This window comes from Pithys albifrons, chromosome 10 (genome assembly GCF_047495875.1).
Source record: "Pithys albifrons albifrons isolate INPA30051 chromosome 10, PitAlb_v1, whole genome shotgun sequence".
Classification (NCBI taxonomy): Eukaryota; Metazoa; Chordata; class Aves; order Passeriformes; family Thamnophilidae; genus Pithys; species Pithys albifrons.
Genome location: NC_092467.1, coordinates 12676441 through 12700235, shown reverse-complemented (window position 1 = coordinate 12700235; position 23795 = coordinate 12676441). Strand labels below are relative to the sequence as shown.

General features: G+C 37.4%; 1 protein-coding gene and 1 long non-coding RNA gene across 9 annotated transcripts in view; one reads left to right on the top strand and one right to left on the bottom strand.

The window, feature by feature from the left end:
- The window catches only part of NTNG1 (netrin G1), a 158178-nt gene that overhangs the window by 122547 nt on the left and 11836 nt on the right, over window positions 1-23795 (top strand). For 2 of the 8 annotated variants that reach the window (XM_071564580.1, XM_071564581.1), the window contains exons 6-7: window positions 6013-6180; window positions 11739-11876. The exons of 2 other annotated variants lie outside the window; for them this stretch is intronic. In XM_071564580.1, the coding sequence (XP_071420681.1) occupies window positions 6013-6180; window positions 11739-11876 (306 nt within the window). Of the gene's footprint in view, window positions 1-893; window positions 954-6012; window positions 6181-11738; window positions 11877-23795 lie in introns of all 8 variants that reach the window. 4 more of the 8 variants (XM_071564584.1, XM_071564582.1, XM_071564588.1 and 1 more) reach the window with 3 other exon arrangements.
- LOC139676075 (uncharacterized) lies at window positions 11724-23391 on the bottom strand. Its single transcript, XR_011698585.1, has 3 exons — window positions 23331-23391; window positions 12885-12954; window positions 11724-11775 (listed from the first exon to the last, which is right to left on the bottom strand). It is a non-coding gene; the product is annotated as an uncharacterized lncRNA (long non-coding RNA).

The following is a 23795-nucleotide window of genomic DNA, read 5'->3' as shown; positions in this document are numbered from 1 at the left end:
GATTAACAGTGTACTATAATTTGGATTATTCACATATATTTTAAACTAACTATCCCTGATAAAGTGATACTTAGCATTCCAGTAACTTCATTTAGCACATGTTATATTTTCCCAGCTTTTGCATGTATTTCTTAAACAAACAAACAAACAAACCCCAGACTGATCTCTGTTCCTCTACTCTCTGTAAGGATTAGCCTACATTATTCACAGGAATTTTAAATCAAAACATTCCAAATTAAATTATACTTAGCATTTCTAATGGATTTCATAGCTTAATTATACTCTGTGTGATCTAAGACTTAACTTTGTTGCAAAATACATCTTGAACAGCACAAGTAAGAGTTTAAAAAAATTTGGTTTTGATGTTTTGTTAGGGAACATAAAACACGAAAATTTACAAGCATTTCTATCATTTTTTGTGTGTTTGCAACATCTTGTTGCAGTGTTTAACATTTATTGTAGATTAAATTCGTCAGTTAAGCATAGTGCATGAAAAGAACAACTACAGAAATCTGCTGATTTATCATAGGGTTTATCTTTATACTATTTGGCAAAAAAAGTATGCATACAAATTCAATAAAACCCGTTTCAGACCACTCTGGTTCCCATATTTGTCATAGATTGGGAGAAATCACAAAATAACCTCTAACATAAAACTGCCAAACTGTGTAGACATGAATTACATTCCCTGTCTGATCTTGGATGTTACAGCTCAAATGATTCAACAGGTGATTAGTATATGGCTCATTTTCTCTTTCATTCTTTCCTTACAAAACAATAACCATTGTTAAATTTAATTTAAAAGTTAGAAAATAAGACATTTATTTTAATCTCATGATTTGTTCCTATGTGATACCTTTTCTAATTTGCTGTTCATTTTATTACCTATCCAGTTGTTCCCAAATTAGCCATGTCAACTGTTTCTTCTGTTCAAGTTGCAAACCACAAGAGAGGTAGGAATTCTAGGATTCATACAGTGTTTCCATAGCTCTCTGTATGAATCTGGAATATTTGTGAAGTGTAAAGTGTACCCATTAGTTTACTGGTGAGGCATCTTCATTGAATACAACAGAAGCATTAAGTTACATAAACATAAGCCATAAAAAGAAAAATAAATATGCTTCTTAGACAGTTGTTGCTGACAAATAAAGTGACATGGCATTTATTTTTAAAGGAGTAAAATGTATGAATATGACCATTCAGATCCTTGCCTAGAAAGCAAATGTTTACTGGAGTCTTGTGTTCCTCATTGATATGCATAAATTGTAAAAGAGGAAACATAAGCAGATTAGTTGAGAGCAAACAATACAGAAACTGTCCATGTCCTCAAAAAGTATCTGTAAATGCCATGGAGTGTAATGCATTGTTATGTCTTTTAATGCATTTTAAGTATGTCTTACATCTTCATTTTTTTCTAAGTGTGCAAATTCAGAGTGTAGGCATTACATTTTGAACTGTTGTTTCAGTGTTTTATCAAAATAATGGTATTATATGGGCATAATAAAGGATGCCATTATTCTCTCTGATTTATGGGCAACCTGTTTCATTTGCTTATCTGTCATTCACAGTCTGAACCCTGAGATCTTTTCATTGTTTTCCCTCATCAATTTATCTGTAAAGAGTATGTATGAATATGTTTTGTCTTTCTGTAGCTACTGTGAATATCTCATTATTCATGAAATACGTATTAACAAGGAATAGGGTTATTAACAAATATTTGAACTTTGACTCATTTGATGAGATCATGGCAATAAGCCATACTGTTTGTTACGAAGAAGGTAATTTCTAAGGTTACCATGAAATCTCTTTTGTTTGCCTTAGTGTATGGAGGAGGAACACAGAGTTACTGAAAAATGAAAAAGAAAAAATAATTTACTGATCTCTGAATGCACTTTTCTTGAAATATGCTTTGTGCTTTTAATTAGAAAGTCACACTGATAGCTGTCTCATGCATTACCTGTCTTAGTTTAAAAATTATGAGATCCTTCCATGTGTGTTTATCATTGTTTAATGTGATGACATTTCATGTTTTAATGGCTGCAGTGGAAGCTTCAGCTGAACCTCAGCAATAGTGTGTCCTGTCAAAAATGTAAATGCATAGCATTGTAATGGGGTTAAAAGTGTTCAATTTATAGAAACAAAACAATGAGATCATCAAGCTCTTAAGGATCCTCCTTCAATGGGTAATTTTATCATGCTTTCTGCAATAGGATCAAGACTGTTGCAATAGACTCATTGCATTGGAAAACAGTATTTAAAGGCTGACCAAGTCAATCCTTCTGTGAGTGTGCAAGGGATTTGACAATTCCTGAATCATCCAAAGACAATGATCATATGTAACATGGCAATCTCTTCTCCCTTTTTTCCTTTACATTAAACCTCCCTTTTTCCTTTACATTAAACCTATCTAGCTATCATTACCTCTCCTCTGTGACTTTAGTTTCTGAACCATTTACTCCTTATTGTTATTCAGCTTATCTGTGTATTTCCTGACATGGGGTACTCAGAACTGAAAGCAGCATTTTCCAGCACTGTAAAACACTCATGTCATTTCACTGTTGGGAAACCATGCACATCCTGATTTGGGTACTTGTCCCCCATGTCTTTCAGTGATTGCTTGACTATTCCAGTGCATGGAAGTGAGTAGGCTGCCAAACCAGAGATATTTGCCTAAACACCTAAGCTGTGCTTCTGATAATTCTAACAAGCAGGCTGCTTTCTGCTTCAGGTGAATCACATGATAAGCTAGACAGGCCACGTGACATTGAGAGGTATTAACTTCCCAGCTGGTGTGATGTTGAATGCAATTCTATGTGCTATGTTTGAGGAGTTTAGCACCTCATCTAGCCAGGAGATAAAATAATTCCATTTCAATCATGTGAAGACTCTTTATATAGCTTATTGTTGTAAACACAGAGGGATGTAAAAATAATTCACTAATCAGGCCAACAGCAACAAATTTTTGCATTAGCAACATGGTGGGGAGGCAGAGGAGAAGCAAACATTACCATAAAATTGATTTAATCATTACTTGGCATACCCCTTTTTTCCTTTTGCCGTTATTTATGTTTGATCAGATGTTTGACTGTTTTCAAGTTTACTGTGGTTTTTTCTACACCAGGTTGCATTTACCTGTCAGATCATGACTCCCAGAGCCCTCCTGTACCTTATCATACGTTAACTTTCAGACAAAGACTTTCTTTCACACAGCACAGTTGTTACAGGAGCAGTACTCATATAAACGCAACCAAGTACAAGAACTGGTCTCATTGTTTACCTTTAATATCAATGACGCACATCTGAACACCTTCTACATATGTGTGTATATCCAAGTCCTTCGTAACTATTAGATGCTTCCTCACTCCATAACTTGGAGCAAGCCTTGTTACAGAGTGAATTACTTAATGTGCAGTTTGTCTCTTATCCTTTTGTAATGGCTAATTATGTGTAGTAGTAATATTAATGAAGGTCCTATCACAATTTCAGAGTGGAAGTAGTGCAGTCATTCATTCACAGACTATTCTCAATTTCTTTCTGCTACTTTAAACAGAAAAATGATGTAGTATAGCCTGAGTTCTTTATAGTCTGCATATTTTGGAAACATAAGAATGGGTTGCCTCTTCTGGATTCAAAAAACAAGGTAAATTTTTTCCTCTAAATTCACCTACAGTATGAAAATATTTAGTAACAAGTCTGACAAACATACCAATACAGTATCATCTCACCAAAATACATTGTCTAATGATAGTAGAAGACAGGTCTTCTGTCAAACAGAGAGACTAAAACAGCCTTGCTTCTAAATCCAAAATTCAGAAAGATCAGATTGCTTGTCTTTCTTTTTTAAATATCAAACACAAACTCTTACAATAACACTTTTCTGTGAGGCCTGTTTGCTAGTATTAGTTTCCACTTTGACATATCTTTTCTCTGCCATACACAACCAGTTTTCACTTGAGCAAGATCAATATGCTAGGGGAGAAATACTGCTGGGTGGCTGGCTGAGATGCTGAATCACACTGACCAACTCCAAAAGACAACAAACATTAATATATTTTTCATCCCTACTCACTTGTGTCAGATGGTATCATACTGAGCCTGATATACCCAATGTTTTCCTGTACTCACTCATTTATAGGCATCCAAAAATTAGCAGACTGACATAAACCACAAAACATTGGTTTAGCAGTACAGCATCAAAGAGAACAAGAAATATGTGTTAACAAAATGCATATATGTGTATATGAAAAATTAATTAATGTTTTCTGGCAGGAGAAAGGCAGCTCTCAAGATTTAAACATATGTTGTGCCAAGTATCTAAGAATAAATGCAATCTATTACAGTCCACTACATCAGACAAAAGCCAGAGAAATATGTATGTATTAGGTGGGCATAGCATACTCAGAAACATATGCCAGAACTGTTATTTTTTTATAAAAATACAGTCAGGAAGAAAGTCTGATGCCCACTTCCAACAATCAGTGGGCTCATGAGATGCTCCAGTGTAATCAGGGGGATATCAGAGGAAGGGCGGCACAGGGCGCTTGGCCTCTGTCTTGTATGGAAACATTTTACATGCTGTGCTACAGCTTTTTACAAGATAAGTTAAATTCAAGACCTTGAAGTCCTTCCAAGTCACTGCATCCAGTGCTCCATTACTGAAGAAAACATACTATAATTTCTTCCACAAGTTAATAGACTACATCTCTAAAGCATCCGTGTGTTTTGCCACAAATTGGAAGTGTTCAAGAACCTCAGTGCCCTAATGGCTAGATACCATCTCTTAATTTCCAGTTGAAATTTCTCAACTGCCAGTTAATACGCATTTGTTCCTGTGCCAGTGTTGCCCATTAGATTAGCACAGTGTTGTCCACTAGGATGGCAGAAGGCTATCTCCTTGATGTATTTATAGCTCAGTGTTATCTTGTATCATCAGTTTCCTGGACTAAACAAGCCAAATTATCCTAGTCTTCTCTTTTTAAATAGACTCTACTTCTCCGATCATCCTAATAACCTTTCCTGCATTCATTGTGAGCTCAGTGATCAGGCCTTAAAACCAGCTTTCTATGCAGAGCATAGCTGTGCCTTCTATAATGTTATTGATACATTTCTAATTTCTGCTTCGTTCTGCATAAAACCAGCTGAGCATTGCTTGTGATCAAAGACTAAAAAGCACTGGCATTCTATGTTTAATGGAGAATGGTTTTAAAAGCTGCTATCGTGCCAGCTGCATTTCAAATGGCTGCAATAAGCATGCTTTCTAGTCAGTACACATTTCAGAATTCTCATGATCTTTTTTGGCCCAATTGTTTTTCATCTCAGAGTACAAAAATGGGTTCATGCTTACCTCAAAAGTACAGTGGAAGTAGCTCTCAAATAACAATTCTCTTCCTTCCTTTTCTTCTCTGTTTATTGTTTTAGGAGCTGCTGGCCAAAATTGTCAAACTAAAGATTTGTTTGGTCTTGAAATAGAACAATTTGGTTCCTGAGGTGCCAATCAATTATAGCACCCAAAGCTCAGTAGCATTTTTTAATACTCAACATTTTTGTCAGAAGAAAAAAAACTTTTACTTACAGTTGTGGATTTAAGCATAACAAAGTTTGACAATTTTGTCCACTGAAATGAACATTTTTAATACGAGGAAGTTTTTTCTGGGTCTTGATTTATACTCATCTCAAATGTGCAAAAATATGTACTTTTCTATCAGTAGAAACTATAGAGCCTCCAGTAACCCGGAAAGGTTTACAACTGCAAATGCTTCAGTTCCATCAGGTCTGCCAACAACAGCCAGCCTGCGCCATCATGCCATGGTTGTCAGGTCACGCTAACCTGCCTGAAACAAACTTCCACTCTCATTGCAGATAAACGTCTGCTGTTGTCCATGTTACATTGATTAACATGTTATGTGCTATTCATTCATATTTCTGCTCATGGTTCATTTTTACTAAGCATGTAATGTGCTATTACTCTGCTGCTGTATACATTTTGTATACATTTCTGTTCTTCCTTGAAAGACTGTCAATGCTTCGGGCACTCCAACCGGTGCAGTTACATCGAGCTGCTCAATACGGTCATTTGCGTGAGCTGTAAGCACAACACTAGAGGTCAGCACTGTGAGTTATGCAGGCTGGGCTACTTCAGAAATGCTTCTGCAGAGCTGGACGATGAAAATGTGTGCATAGGTCAGTCCCGGGATAACTGCGGCTTTTCTTCTGTGCCTTTTCAGTGACTGGCAGCTGTAGGGACCACTGCTGCTTACTTGCCAGTTAAGCCAAAATGAGCTTTTTCAATGGATAAGAACATCTGTGTAGACTTATCGCCTCATTTCCATTGTCCTGGTAGCCCCAAGGAGGCATTTTGATTCCGTGTGTGATGATGAAACTCTCTGGCTAAGCATCCTGGATAGACTTAACCCAGAAGCCCCTGAGAAACTGGTTGTGCTGTCCTTACACAGAAGGAAGCCATGCTGGGGTCACAGATGTGAAAATTAAAGGGTTGAATCTTAAAATCCTCTTCCCAGCCTAATTTTTCCAGCTCCTAGTACAGACTCTTGTATACTTGCCTGGAGACCTACAAAAGTTGCCAGTTGCCCATGTCAATAGGACATGGGTAGGGATGTTTATTAGCCCCTTTCATTCACTAAATTTCACAAAAACATATTGCAGTTAATTCTGCTTCCAGGCATAGGGCTGTAAATGCAGTGTTTCCTCACCTCTCCTTAGAGAAGAAACTGAAATTATGCACATGAGGTTAGGAAAAGTATTTGTCAAATCAGTTTGACATGATATCAATTTAGAAAAGGGATTCCAAGGTGAAAACAGTGCTTTAGAAAGAGCATCTGCTATAAATATTCAAATTGCAGAATTAGAGAAAATGTCAGAACCCAGTAAGAGAAGCATATTAGGAAAGAAATTAAGATCTTTATCAAACTAGGAGAATATGCATTGTTCTCATGTCACCACAGACAGTATACAGAAAAAGAACACTTCAGGTGACAACTGGACATAGTTAATAAAGCAAGCCTTGTACAATGGCCAGTAATTAACAGGTAGCCATGAAAATGCTGTTCTAATAGCAAACAGAGGTAGAGAATTTAATTATATAATGTTTCTTAGTAACATAAGCATCAATAGAACCTTTTTTTGTATTTTCAGTGTGATTTTTTACCTTTCTATTTTCCAGGTAACAAAAAGAGTAGTTAGCAGATATTGTGGTGCCAAAATAGACTATGGATGAATAAATTATGTTTTCATATTCTTTATAATCCATTGCCGAGATTCAAGCCAGAAACTATTTAGGTTGCTATTATTTGTTTCAGTTTGTAACTTGACAGATCAACATTTTACTTTCTGATTAAACACACAGATCCATCCACACACTGCATTTCATGTGTCCTTTTTTTAACTTTGCTTGCAACACATTCAGAAAATGCATGATCTCCTTTGACAGTAATTAGTCTGAGCTAATAAGAACTTTAGTAGACAAATCAGGATTTTGTATGACTGTGCTGAGGAGATTAACACAATCAAATATTCTTGGAAAAAAAACCACTGTCCCACGTATTTGTTTGATGTAGATGACAGACATCATTGGTATGACATCAGGGCTGTATAATTTCAGCTGCCTGAATAGGCCCAATAAATATGACTCTAAATTACTCTGTTTGGAATTTTTCATCTGCTCGTTCAGTACATTGTTTTCCCATGTACACTGAAATGCTGAGACAGCAGCTGTAGCTACATAAGACAAGGAACTTAGTGAGAAGTCAAAAGTAAGTAAATTTAAAATTAATTTACGAGTGATTATTTAGAATGTCTTAGTAAAACAACTATGCACTTAGAAATTCTCTAGACTCCACAGAAATAAAATTTAAAACTCTTTCATTTAACAAGAGTCTGGGGGGAAGGGGGAAGGGCAATGTAAAATATTTCCACCTGTCTTTCCACCTTAACGCAAGCAGAATTCTCTTGGGCTCCTGTGAGAATTGTATCACATGAAGTAACTATAGGCTCCAACCCTGGTTTGCTACATATTATGTCTTTCTTTTAAATAAATACCATTCTTGTTGCACTAAGACAATCTTCAGGATCACAGTGATCATACCACATACAAAATGTATGTATCCTAATATATGTATTGTGGCTGATTTACCACCTTCAAAAGTCTTTCATACTACTTCTTGTACAAAATCAGTGAAATAAAGAGAATACCTAAGCACTTTTCAGAAAACAGAGAAGTTTGTGCCTAAAACGCTTTCTTGAACTGGGGCTCCTAAGATTTAATCCTGCAAAATGTAGAGTATTTTCACCTCTAAGAGACTTGATGGATTCACCACCCTTCTAGGTCAAGCACAGTCTTGCTCTATTGGAAATGCTCATTTCACTTTTCTCTGAATTTAAAAGCAGTTTTTTGTGGTTTAAGTACGAGTGAAATGTTGACTTGAACATTTTAATAAGCAGATTTCCAGTGACATGTGCAAGTCTTATTCCCATATGATAGTCATTTTTCCAGGCTAATTCTTTCCTCTTCAGTCATATATGTAGAAAGGTAAAAAACATTTGGATAAGCTTATTTAATGGCAGATAACAGAGCTTTGGCTCTGATTTATCAAAACTGCTTCCACAGTTTTCATAAATATATATGGTAAGTACATGGATAGCAAATCTGTGAATCTCAGGTGATGCTAACTAAATGGAGAAAATGTAAATTGTTTGATTTTTAAAATTAAAGAATTCAAATAATGAGAAGGTTTTTACCAGTGAATCAAATGCAATGCATTATACAATGGGCTTAAATCTAAATTCTTGATGCCCTTAATTTCTTTAGCAGCAAAATAAATTTCATTTCTTAAAATGAAATGTCAAATATTTGTGGATTTGTAAGTTAACTGCAAAATTACCTCAGATGGGCAACTGCAATTTCTGAATAAATCAAGGTGCTCTGAAGTCAAAAATCATTACTTTGACATGAAAAAGAATGTAACAACTTGAAGAGCTTTTTATTTCTTGATAAAGCCCTAATAACTGTATCAGTGAATTCACACACTGGCAAGCATGGAAACCACCAAGTAGACCCAGAGTAATAAAACGTGGCCTATGCCTTACAACATAAACACTGACATGGTGATTGCTGTCATACCTTTAAGAAAGCCAGCCTTGCAATCAGTTATGCTTAAGTTTCAATCAATACCTGTGAGACCTTTAGATGCCCTAATGATACGTGGTGAAGGGAAACCTGAGGGTTGTCCTGTAGCCATTGCCAACCCAGACTGAAAGCAGCAAGCCTGCAGCCTTCCCACCTCCAATTTTACTCACTTTCATTGTGCTTTATTGGCAGCAGTGTTGAATCTTAGCAAACAGGTGACTACTTCTGTTATCTTCCCATCCTTTCAGTCACCAGATGGAGATTGGGAGGAAAATTCCTTCCAAGTTCAGATCTGCAGGGGCTTTTTCTCCCACACTGGAACCTGTGTATGTTCTGATTATTAGGATGATTTGAGAATGTTAGCTTAGTGTTATTTAAGCCCTGTTGTTCTAAAGGCAGTGGAGATACTCACTGCCTCCCTTGTGGCACACTGAAATTGTGACCTTTGAGTTTTTTAGTGTCTTAAGTGTTTGAAAGGTCTTGAGAAGTGTTCCACAGCCTGTGATACTGTGTTGGACAATAATCCAGGATGTTCTGTGGACCATTGTAGGTTATATTACTGAGGTGTTAATTGTGTATTGGGAAAGATGGAGGTTAGATTCAGTTACTAAAGGTTGTTGGGCCTGTTTGGTGTTTTAATTTGATTTGCTAATTTGGTAAAATAGTCTGGCTTGAAGCTTTGTTTCTACTATCTACTTTCCCTTAAACAGCACAATTTGAGGGTGGTACTTCCCACATGCTTATGTGGTGGAGGTCAGTAGGAAAGGTCTCACTGGTTCATGGTGAGGGTCTTGTTCTCTGGAAAATAAAACATCACATATCTATAACATTAAGTATCACAGGCTATACATTTCTTTCACAAATACTTGTTTTAATCTCTGTAACTCCCTTATGTCTAACAAAGCTATTTTTAACAAGAATTGGGCCCTATTTCTAATATAATGTCAAGCTTTTGTCTTTCAAGATTTTCTGGAAACACTCTTCAAGTAAATTTTATTTCCTGCATTCAAAATGTGTGTCTGTTCTATGCCTGTTTATAAAAGCATTTCATACATCTGATTAACATGAGAGTTCCCAGTTTTTCAAGTGGCACTCACTGTGCTATAATACTCAGCCTTGCACAGTATTTTTGCCATGTCAGTTTTCAACTTCATTAATGAGTGTTGCTAGACTTTATTATTGGTATGGAACCCTGTTCGCCAAAGGTAACAATTCTTCAGCATGCCAAATGTTCAAAGTGCCATCTGTAATTTATAGTTAATAAACAGTGAGACAACAGATGACAAATGTCTTTCTGGTAATTTTTTTTCTTGTTACAGTTTTTCCATTGGAGGGAGATAGATAGATAGATAGGTAGGTAGATAGATAGATAGATAGATAGATAGATAGATATATTTATTTTTATAAATAGATATATATATATATAACTTCCCAGTTCAACTCCATTTCATTATTCATAGTATCTATCACTGAGATTTAACCTAATGCTAGGGAACAATTGCCAAAGTAGCACTGATTCACAGACATACAAACCCAGACTCCCAGCAGGTTGCCCAGATTCAGGAAGCAGCAGAGATCAGATGTTGCCAAAAGGTGTCTGTGGTCTCAGTTGATAGTGAAGTTACTCTGGGTCTACATGGGTCTACATACACATAACATACAGCCCTTCATTTGAAGAAAAAAAAATAACCAAGCTGAAGAACAGGAGTGCCAAAAATGAGCTCTGCCAGCTATTGTCTTGCCTTTGTTCTGCTAGCTGAAAGCTGAACACGGATATTGTAATCACATTAAAGAAAGGGGCTGTGAATGAACAACACAGTAAGTGTTGTGGGAGGAAATGGGTTCCCTACTTATTCTTTAATTAGCTGAACACATGTGATAAATATACAGCAGGGAATGAGCCTCACTGCATTTTCCATCTGCACGCTGGGAGGTGAGAGAAATTAAAATGGCAGCACAGAGCCTGTTCTGATAAGTTTTGCGCTACATTAAGTGCTCACCTCGAGCTTTCCATTGTGGAATATGTAAAAGGTTTATTAATGTCACTGATAAATACAATCTCATCAACTTAATGGCAAATATCCACATAAATTATTATACTGCTCAAAACTATAAAGGAAGACTATCTTGGAAATAAGTAAAGTGCATTTATATAGCCCTGTAAAGACATTCAGCACTTCTGAAAATACTGAGTAACACAGACAAGCCTATTTTAATAATGTGAAACTTTTCACTGTGATGACACATTGATATATCCATACTATACCAAGCTTTCCTAATGTTCATTAAATTGTTAAAAATATTTTTGCCAAAAGAGAATCTGTTACAATCACTTATCCTCAAAGATCGTGGTGCCTTCTGCCTTTATATCTTTTCTCTTTACTTTTTCTCTTCACATCATAAAATGTCTCTTCCTGAAATGACATATGCAAACAATAAATGGACATGTAGTAGTTATATTCACTACTCTAGATATCCTTAATAGACAGTCTTCCTTTACCTTTAGCACTGGAAATGTACCCTTTATTGGTTTTGAATGAATTATCACCGCATGTAGACCTGAATCCAGTGTGTATGTGTTGTCTTGTTTCTGCAGACTGTTATTGTAACCCTTTTGGTTCAGTCCATGATCGCTGTAATGACAGAGGATTTTGTGAGTGTAAGGAGGGAACATCAGGGCCTAAATGTGATAAATGTCTGCCGGGATATATCTGGCACAGCTTGGGCTGCCAACGTAAGTAACTCTGAGAGTCGCCCCTCTCCTGCAACTTTGCTGCCTCTGGGTCTGTGTGCTATCATGTGCAGCTACTTAAGAGCAGAAAATGAGCAAAGTGCTCTGTGAGCTGTAAGAATGCCATAATGCCTGAACCTGTAGGGAGACTCCCAGCTGAGGACACTGACTGCCAGCTATTTATTTCAGTGCACTTTCAGTGTCCTCTCTCTCTGGCTAACACCTTGAGGAGCTCCCACTGAGATATGTAAACACATGAGTCTTGACAACTGAGAAATAAATTTTGTATACAAAACCATCAGCATATTAACTCCAAATTCAAAGCTCTTACTAAAAGTCAAAAAGTGATTTCTATGCACATTCACTTCTTTCCTGTCCTAAACCTCAGTTTTGTGAGTAACCTCTCATACCTTAAATCTGTCCCTGGACAATAACTGCAAAACACTGGCCCGTTACCTCTAATAACTAATGAAAACTAGAGGAAAGCTAAAGCTTGAAAAAAAATGGAGGTATACTAAACATCTTTGAAAATAAGAATTGATTCTTTTCTTAAATGGTCCTTAAACAGATGTTGTTTCAATGCTTAGTTATATATTTAGTATCTCTTCTGATTAGCAGGTCTTATAAACAAATTAGTGGAAATATCACTTCAGTACATACAGGAATAGACTTTTTTTGCAAATTTTGTTTGCAGTAAATTAAGATTTTTTCTTTATAACTGTTTTGATCATCTACTTCCAGAAACTGGAGGGACCTCTCATGCTTTTCTTTCACCTTTTCTCGCTCCCTCTCTGGATTCTTACACACACATTAAAGACATATTTCTCCAAGAGCTTACTTTTGATTCTTAAGACTGAGAAACATGAGAAGATGTAATTAATGACACTAATTAGCCATATATTACAAAACTGGTCAATAGTCATACAAATGCTCTTAATTTCAAATCTTATACCAGAAATTATAAAAACAAAACACCAAACCAAAAACCAACTAAATAAAGCTAGACCTTACCACGGTTTCTCCAAGTGATGAGTACCTCTGAAGTAGAAAAGCTGGACTTGTGACAAGTCAAGAAATATATCTGGGAAGAAAATCAATAAATAATTTCAGGAAAGGTTGTGATAGTTAACCAGTTAGCACTAAAAATATTATATGAAGAGAAAGAAAATTTGCATGGGTAACACTTTTCAGTGCTACCTGAGAAAATTTTACTTCCTCAGCTTCTGCCAGAAACCTCTTCTTTATGTTTGGCAGGTCATTTAAACCATACTTTTCACAAGTGGTTGTTAACTGTATTCTCATTTTCCAGGTGCTTGTACTCGAGTTTTGATTAACCAAAGTATTGGGCACTTAGAGTCACAGCAGAAAGCAGGTGAAGTAGTGTATCAAGTCTCAAAGTCCTCTAGAATTAATTTTTTGCCAAATTAGACCCTCAGTATCTCCCTAAGCACTCAGAAATCACAGGATCTCCCTCTGCCTCACATGGCTTATGCGGAAGGTTGTCACCACCCTATACCTTACCTTTGGTACTGGCAAAATAAGCATTAGAATTTGTGAAGCATTGAAATATTGCAGTGACAGGAACTACAGAGGGAAAAAATGAAAAAGGAAATCTATATGGTTTTCTGCAGTAGAATTTGAATGAAGTAAACACCATGTCCACACAGTGAGTCCAAAAAAGATACTAAATAACTGAGATATTGAACAAGTCTGGAAGGCTGTGGAGCAAAGTTTACAGACATAGGAGTAATTATGTACATATATATATATATATATACACACACACACACCAGTTTGTCAAAGGAATTGCTTATTAACTGCAGTAATTCCTATCTTTTTAGGTTTGGACATTATAACACAAATACGGTTCTTTTAATGAGGATTTTTTGAGCCCAACGTGTAATTAGCTTGATTTTAGCTGAATCAAGAGTAATTGTAGAAGCTTTGGATAGTTTCTGGAAATGCAAGATAGTGCCTTTATATTTGCTGACAAAACTAATTGAGTTTCCCTTACTGTGTTGTAATTTTCTGAACAAATCTGTCTGCTCGTGTAACTGTTAGATATTCTCTACATTTTGACCAAATTACCTGATCAAATGCAGAAGAAAAACAACTAGATGCCATTGTCAGTTTTATGGAACAGACATCAAGTTGCCATGTTTTACCAAGCACACACTGATTTAAATCTTTTTTCAAGTCTTATCATGGAGGAACAGAATTCCAATTAATTTAATTTTCTAGTATGTCTTACTGTTTTCCCATTGAAATCTAAACACATGACAAGCAGACCCCAATATACAAGAAAAATAAGAACTCATTCTGTTGCCATAGCAAACCTTAAAAAGATTACTTGTCTAGACACGTAACATGTGGGTTTGATCTGGTTTTCCTTGGGCCTGTGCTGTATAGAAATGTATATATACAAAGACAGATACACACACACTCTCAACAGACCAATGGGAGTTTGTTTATTTTCTTGTTATACATACCCTATTGGCACTATTACAAAAGTCTATTATTATGGAGCTTTGTTGCTAAAATCATTGACCTTTGGCAACCAGAGGCTTGACTTATAAATAAGTTAAATCTATACTATAGCAAGTTTAATTACTTGTATGATACTGTAAGTAAATGGAGTGTTGTAATCTTATATATTAGTAAAGCCATTAGGGAAAAAACAACACAAAAGTCCTGTTGGGTTTTCTAAGGCTCACAACATATCATTTGATAAATTACAGTTTGGAGTTTACTTTGTAGTACACATGGGTAGAAGACACAGACACTATTATCCCCAGAACTATTCATTTAGGTACCTCACTCCTACTGATTTAATCTAAAAGCTCTGAGGATCGAGGCAGAGCGCTCAGCACTCGGCGTCTCTGCGCACACAGAGGTCAGATGCAATGTTAGACCTCGCCTCCCAGATAAAAGGCACTGTGATAGCAGCTGTTATCTTCTTGCATTCAGGGTTTGTGCTGCATAGATGGAGCGGTCAGTAGGGTCTAGTTGGTACAGGAGGGTTTGTTGCCCTCAGAAAAAGAGGCACAACAGATGCAACTGTACCTTGTGCTCCTTCTCAGCCTCCCCCAGCACCGTGGATGCCGCGGGTACCGTGCATGGGGGACGTGCTGAGACCTCCCTGCCCGTGCCCACAACGGTCTCTCAGCAGCATGCACAGATCAAAGCACAGACAATGAATTAAGAACAGAACAGTCTGGTCCTGAAACCCTTTTAGAATTACTGGAACATGAGAAAATACATAGCTATATTTGATTTTTCTGTTTTATAGAAATGAAATTATTTCCTTTTAAAATGAACATAAAAAGAGAATTAAAAAGTCCAAGCCTGGCAAGAAATTTAACCAGCAACTACAGTTGTTTTAGACCAGTCTTAAATGGAACATAATGCTTTGTGATAAAAGGAACCTGTACCAAAACGTAGAAACATTTACACACAGAACCACCACTGGAGCTTTTAAAAACTGAATGAATCCAAAATATTAAACAGGAACATTCACTTGATTTTCTACATGTACTGCTGATAGTCTTACATATTTTGTATTTCTTGGCCATGACATTTCAGGTGACTAAATTCTGTTACATATTTACAGGAGCATTTTAAGGTAGTGCCTTTTAATTTCACTCAGAGGAGAACTGAGTCCAAAACCAGTTGAATATTTATCCAATCGGGCAAAGAAGAAGTGATTGTTTCACCGATATCAGTTTACCAGCATAGCTTTAATTTTCATTAGGCATGACCACCTCACAGGGCAAAAGTTGGGGGAAGGTTCAATGACTTACATCATTCACTATCTCCCTTCCTACTGTTAAAGACCAAATAAAGACATTGAATCCACAGCACTACAAAGGTCTAGAGCAAGTGAGAGCTCCCAATGGCAGCATTCACCTGACTGTGAAGCACTGCTTTAAATCAGCTTCATTCAATGCTGCAGATCCTAAACAATTAGCAAATGAGTTTTCACACAGATGACTTACATCAAGCTCTGAACAATTTGTCTTTTTACCCTTTTTTGTTGATTTTAAATAGAAGCAGGCAAAGGATTACACTCTTATCTACAATGCTGAAACTGCACTCAGTGCTCGTATCTGTCTTCCAGACTAAACTGGTGTTCCTCTGCAGGCTGTTAGATAATTCATGTTCTGTCACAGTGTGCCTTCAACTTACTATATGATTATTTAAATATGAGTATTTTTGGGGTGGATTTTATCATGTGTTACAAATGTTAGAAGCCAAGCCATTTGATGAAAATCATCATGCAGATTGAATTACCAAAGAAAATCAAACTTGAAATTGTAAACCTGGAACTTACACTAACATTTGGGTTTGCAAGGTTGTGTTTACCATTCTGCAAGAAAATAGGAAAATATATATACCATCTATTTGTTTAAAAATCTTCCTCAAAAAAATACATCATACACTTCTTTCTAGACAGATTAAATATATAAATGCAATTTTCTCCTCATTGAAGGTTAGTGATCTTTTATACATGTTTCTGTACAGATGAATTCAGTGAGTCCTTCAATGCCTACACATTGAACTTGTGCCTGGGGAATAATACAAAAATAGAACTGAAATTCACAGCCAGGACACCCTGCTTTCCAGTTCACCATTGCTACTCCCTGTGTGGGGAGCCATAAACAATCCATCTATATATTTTTATATCTTTTTACCAGTAGCAGTTTTAATGCTTTTAGCTGGTCAGGATACAGGGGGATTTCCCCTCTGCTCAGGTGCTGTATATACTTTCAATTCTGGTGTGTTTTGATGTCAGGACTGGTACTAGTAAGCACACTGCCGCAGTTGGAGCTGGAAGGAAGCAAAACAGAGAAAGAGTTTATTGAAAGGGATAAAGTTCTGTTGGGGCTGAACATTGTTGTCCCAGGGAACCATCTGCTGCCAGTGTTGATACATGAAATACTGATTTCACAATACCTATCTTACATGATATGCAGACTAAAGAAATTGTGTGTGTGTACAGGGGTTTGGATGAAAGAGTAACAGACACTCTTCAAATGGCTCCAAATTTAAGTCCAGAATAATTCTCCTTAAATCAATCCAAAATCCCACTGCTGCAACTCAAGGCAAAATATCCCTTACAGGTATAAGACAAGCAAGGCAAGACTACAAACAAAATTACAGTGTTATCAGGCCTGATCCTCAGAAGATGCAGAACAGTGACTCCAGTTGACTCAGGGGAAGCATGCTGATGACTTAGAGGTGTAATGCTGTCCTGATATCCTGGGTCTTTTAAAGCTGAGAAAAGACAATGTGAATGTGTTTATTAATGTGTTCCTTCTGAAATACACCACCCACAGAATAACCATACAAATACTGGGTTACATAGAAAATTGTTCACCAAAGTATGATTGCCATGGAATGGTATTATTTTTTAATGAGAGACTGGATTTGAAGGAGAATAAGAAGGTTGATATCTCTCTTGGGAGAGGATATTTTTTATTCAGAGGAAACATGTCGGAACACAAACATGGTATATTAACAGAAATTATTAAGTGAGGCACCTTCCCTCTATAAAGAGCACAGAGAAGAAGATGAATGCATAGGATGCTCTCTCTAGATAGTTATCATTCAGATCTACATAATTATGTAGCATGTCTAGGTTGGGGATCATGTCTCAATCTGCTCTTAGCACTGCTTCCTACAAAGTGTGTGAGATACCGTGGAAATGGAAGAAACTGCAGAAATAATAGAGTAGAGGGGCACTGGTGTGAGTTCAAGGACATTATCTCAGCATCTCTGTGCTAGAAGGCATCTATGAAGAGAACAGGGATTGTGAATTAGGTAATACCTGTGTGCAGAGAAGCCAAGGAAAATAACGGGTCATAAATCACGTTCAGAAAAGGGGGCTAGTTAGCGTAGTTACCATGTTATTGAGAGGCACCAGGCTCTTAAGAGACTGCAGCTCTTCAGGAGATTTACTCTGATAACCTGGTGATCAGACTTGCTTTTTCCAAAGTGAAAAGAAATGGTTCAGTAGCAACATTTATACACCTGACCTTTAATAGAACAATTTTTCCCCAGCAAGATGAGGGATTGGATTGGAGCAAAGAGGTTGTTCTCCTCTTGATCTTGCCCAGGTGTCAGCTTCAAAGCTGCTATTTCATGGCTGTCTAAACTGCTCTAATTGCAAGTGCTGCAATCCCTCTTCTCCCAATTCCCCCCTATTTAGTCCCACACCCCCAGCAATCTCTCAGGCACTTGTTTGACCTTTCATTGAACGATTTCAGATCTAACTCAGCAGGACACTAACCAAAAAGAAAAAAAAAAAGAATAGTTTTCTGCTATGTTAGTTCTGTGATATGAATCAGCAAAGGGTTGAACAAGCAGGAGCACCCTGGGAGAGCATAACCCCCCTCAGCTGGGGAGCGACACAGCCCTGGCAGTCAGGCTGGGCTGGGCTGCCCTGCAACTGCAGCATATCTGTGGGACAAATACCCTCCCCTTGCCAACTTAGGTCATGGGCATCACAGTCTAGGAAGCTGCTGTTATACCTAACAAAGTCACATCATTTCAGTTGGATGAGCGGGTGGATAATTAGGGAAACTTTCTACAAATATTTTCCTTGGGGGGGAAAAGTGTTCTGCACTAACCTATAGAAAAGCCAACAACTCTCTAACATTCTGTTGTACTGAGGCAGAATCATAACTTTTTACAGACGACAAAATTAGGAGTCTGCTTGCAGAGCCAAAATGGGCAGTGGTGATGGATGTGAGCAGAGTGCATTTCAAAACAGTCCAATTTTAAAAGAGTGAATACAATTATAGGGTCTTTGGTATTTTTGGTGCTATATCATGGGAGAGTTCTGAACAACTAAATATTAGAAAATTCATGAAAAGTTAACATTATTTGTTTTCTTTAGTCAGATGATTTAAAAATGGTTAATATTTGATGGCACAATGATAAATATTTTAATAGACTATATTGCATTCAGTTAGGAATAGATCAAAAAGATACAAAGTAAGCTCCACTAGATAAACTTTTATTAGGTACATGAAATAGAACATAAAGCTTGATAGCAATTACCATTTAATCTATTCACATTTGGAAGCGTATTGAAGGGGAAACTTATAACTCAGTTGCTATGAATTATTAAATGTTCATTTGAACAGTGATGAGCAGGACTGCTTTTCCTCTGAAAAATTTGTCACACTTTTCTTTTAAGCCTGCTCAGTGGCTATAACATCTATGTACTTTGCCTGCTCACTGTGTTTTTATGAGGACAGAATAGAGATCAGGAGCACCACAGACACACCCAGATGGGACGTTTTTATGGTGGGGCCTTAAAAAGACCATTTAGGAGTAAGTAAAGAAATCTTCATCCTATTTAACTGCAGAGAAAAACTACTGACCTGAGGCAAAGAAAAATAGCCAACATTTCCTACCTCTGCACTGATGCAACTGATGGCATTGCTGATACCAGCACATGCTATTAAGGCTTCAGTATTTATTGTTTTAATTTCCTTCACAAGTGTGCAAATACATCTCTCCCAAGAGATTTTGCTATTCACAATGATGGCAATATGGAAACCAAAGTCTGGTGTAGAAGAAGCTGATGGGTTTTAACTTGCAAGGTGCCAACTCCCTCCACTAAGAGAAGCTGAGCTTCCCCAGTGGTATTAAAAGTTTAAAAATGCCTTTTAACATACACATTAATAAATGGATGCCATGAAAGTAGGTATATTATGATTCAATCCACTCCCTTTTCTAAATGGTAAAGGCAAGTACCTGTAGGGCTACATTACTTTTGAATATATAATTTCTGTCACCCAATACCTTAGAAATTCTTCTGAATGTCTTCATAGCCACGATACCTTTGTAATCTGAGGAAACTTACATTACTCTTCACTTACTTTTCTAGCAGAATTCCATGTGTGTTAAGTCCTGCCACATCTCACTTTTAGACTGTTTAGTAGTTCCTGACATTTATTCTTAGCCTGTTTCTTACTATTCAATCTATGATTATTCCATTGAAAAAAAAAACATTTAAATAGAGCTTTTTTACTGGTTTCTTTGAAAACACTGTTGAAAGATCTTTGGTATCAACTCTTTAAAAATCTTTTACTAGGTTTGTACATCATTATTTCTCTCATACTTATCATGCTCACTCATCTAACTGCTAATTCTCTTTTTCATTACAATTTCCATTAACTTGCTTGCTATGGAAGTTTTACCTGCCAGTCTTGAGTTCCTCTCTATCTCCTTGGAACTCAATAACAATCACACCTGCCACAGGTCCTTCTTATACTTAATCAAGCCAATCTTGACAATTAATTTAGAAAAATCACAATAGTCAAAAATTTGTTTCTACATTTTTTCAAAATTTTTGGATCAATATTATTTGCTTCTGGTGATCTGGTGCAACACACTGTCTTCCATTTTTGTACTAGTGCTTTGTACAAACATTGAGACACACTTTTAGAACATGCCCCATCACCTTGGACAGTAGCCTGGTAACCTCCCAAAAGCTCTTTCAGAGTTAATAGATTTTTCCCTTCCCTACCTTAAACACCAGGCAGTTAAATGCCTCCCTAACATCCGATCCCGTCAGATCTCGGAAGCTAAGCAGGGTCAGCCCCGGATTAGTACTTGGATGGGAGACCTCCTGGGAAATGCCGGGTGCTGTAGGTTCTAGTCCTGAGGACTTCACTGGCACTGTCCAAGCTCGCTCAGCCGTGGCAGATGAACCTCAGGACTTAAACGGTGGGGCCAGTTCTGCGCATGCTGAGCCTCACCTAAAATGCACTGCGCAGGCTGGAAGGGCACACCCACATGGGGACAGCCCTGCCCAAATCTTTGTTCGCGAAGCCGAGCCACACATACACACACCTTAAACACCATCTGTTTGCCCTTGAGCCTTCCTAGAAAGTTCCAGCATCTGCTATCTTTAGAAGAAAAATTACTAATTTTTGTTACTTTAGTACATTGCTCAATCATTTCTGACCTTCCTTAGTACTTTAACATGTTCTTATAGTTCTGTTCTGAGAACATGTACTCTTTTTTTTTCTTAATTTCATCATAATTTCAACATTTTTCTTTACCATTTGTAACTACTTCTTATTAAGCTCTTTTACTTTGCTGTGAACAATGTAAGTTTTATAAGAATCCCTTTAAATAGTTGTCTTTTATGCTCACTCTACTCTGCATCTCTAATACAACCAGCTCACCAAATCATCCACAAGTATTCTGCCCCTTTACCTTCTCCTAGCATTTCTTTCTAATAAGTCTACATGATCACCTTCTCTTCCCCTAGATCCATACCCCTGAGACATGGACTAACCCCTCCAGCAATTTCAAATTCATCTTCAAGTCAAGCATGCAAGTACAGATTTTGACAAGGAGCATGAGTACGATAAAGTCAGGAACAAAAGCTTGATCTTATAATTGTCACTCTAGTTTTTGTCAGATCTTTGACTACTACCCTTTACAGCACAAATTTTAGTCAAGCTATTCTTATGAATAATAACAACTGTGAAACACAATACTTTCATATTCTGTGATATTTCAGTCAGTATAAATTTAGGCGGGACTGATAGCCTATACAAAAGTACCATGATGTTCTGTAAAATATGAACAGCATTGTTCTTTCAATTTCTTTCAACACTCCACAATTTTGAGATAGGTTTTGTTGATTACAAACTGTTCTTCTCTCACATTGAATATCAGTCAATGGCAAAATCATTAAAAGACACTTTGGACAGGAGCCAAGTCAAGCCCATTATAATTAACTTGGCTTCTAAATCTGAAATCTTTTCCAATGGACCCAAGAATCTATTCTTCCCTTTCAGAACTTCTATGTCATAGGGAACTCAGCCATGATCTCTTTGGAAGAGGAATTCTCCTTTTAATAGATGTTTAGTTTAGCCTTAAGCAGTAGCACCAAGCAGCTATAGATCAGGGGAACTGGGTCTAAAATAAAGAGCCAACAGTTTTGGTACCCACGTGCACTAACTAGTCCCCATATATTCTCACAAGTGCAGGAAGAGCAAACAACCCCAGAGTCCTCAGGACAAAAATAGCAGTCCATAGGAGACAGTTCAACAGGGTGTTCTCCTAATGAGATGCTACAGCACTGAGCTACAAATGCTACACATACTTTAAATGGGAATGAAGTTCCTTTTAAAGTCAAAAGATCCTTGAAATAGGACTCTTACTTTGAAGAGTTCAGAATTTCATTTCCAAGGAGAGTAAAGAGTTTCACCACATGTAGCTGTTCTTTAAAGAGCTGAAGCTGCATTTTGATCATGAGGCAATAAGCACTGAGTAGCACCAAGGAGAACAAGTAACTCTCACAAGGATCAAAAACCTGTCTTACTTCTTACTGATTTCAAGAACAGGAGAATCCCACAATAAGATTTAAACTGGTGCCATTTGGGCAAGGAAATTAATATTGAAGGCAAACATACCATCCTTAAATCAGCTCCATTGTGTTGACATTATGCAGCAAAGCACAGCTGTCTGCAAAGCTTCAGTTCTCAGAAAAAGCATCCTATTCCACATATATTTATAGACAGGCTACAACAGTGTACTGCAACACAAACATGTCAAAAACTGAGCCAGATATTTTGAAATGCCTCAAATCACATATGCACACATGCCATTTGGTACACAGCTGGGGAGAAATATGAAAGGCTACATGTACACCACATAACTCCAGCAAAGGTTTGAAAATTTGGGTCAAGATTTACACCACCTGTCAAAGTCAAGCCATATACTGCAAAAATTTTTTTGCAATGACCTGAAAGCTTTGCTAGTTCATGCAAAACCTTCACTGATTTAAAACACAACTAAAAAGATGCTTAAGAGAAGTGTACTCCAGTTATCCCTTCTTTATTCAGTGGCAATGTGACAACTTGGCGATGATGGTGCAGCCCACACTGCACTGCACCATCAGAAGACCTTGACTATTTTGCAAATACAAAACATGGAGCCAGCTAAGATGTGTTGAGCACCTCCCTCACCTCCTCCCACCCACCCTGGCTTTAGCCCAAATCCCTCTGTTCCAGTTCCAAACACTTCCCTTTAGCACTCCTCCTTCTGTTTTAGCTACACAGCTACTCTTGCAGTTTTCTTGCAGCCCTCAGAAAACCAGCATCCCACTCAGATCTGCCATGTTACCACTTCAGAAATGCTGTCTCACAAAGGCAGCATAAAACCTTTGCCTTTCACCCTCGTCTCATACTCTCCCTTCATTGGGCCTGTGTTTCAAACCTGAGCAGGAACTGGGCATAGGAACCATGCTGGAGTCACTGCTGCCCCAGACAGCACAGCTCAGAGCTTGGCCTTAAGTGCTGGCTGGCATTTACAGCCTGAATTACCACCTTTGCTTGTCCTCCCCTATCACATGCAGCCTCCATGAGCCAGCACTACCCAGGCAAACGCCGACCCCGGCCACAGGAGGCAATGGAAAGGAATACATACAGTTCTTGAGGAGCTGGGACCCCATAAGTCACATTTCCATTGCCATCACTGCCAAGGCTGCTGAAAGAGAAGCACAAGCATGTGAAGTAGGGAGTTGCCTGGGGCAGAGGACAGGGCTGGACTCAATGAGATAAACTTGGCAGGAAATACAGCTTAATCATTCCCATTCTATTTAGCAGGAGGTTGTTTAATTTTTTCCTGAAAGTTGTACAAAGAAATATAGTCAGACGCTATGTTTTAAAAGAACGTACAACATTCTAAGTGTACATTTTCATTATAATTGAGCATTTCTTGTGTTACCCTCCCTTCTCTAAGCCAGAGGTGAGTATAACAGTTTGTAACATCTCTATATGCACTGCTTCTCAGGAACATGAGAAAATTATCAAGGTCTTGGCTTCTCAGGCTTAAGTGCAAGTGGAAAACTTTTTGAGTAATACAATTACTTCTTTACATCATTAAATTTAA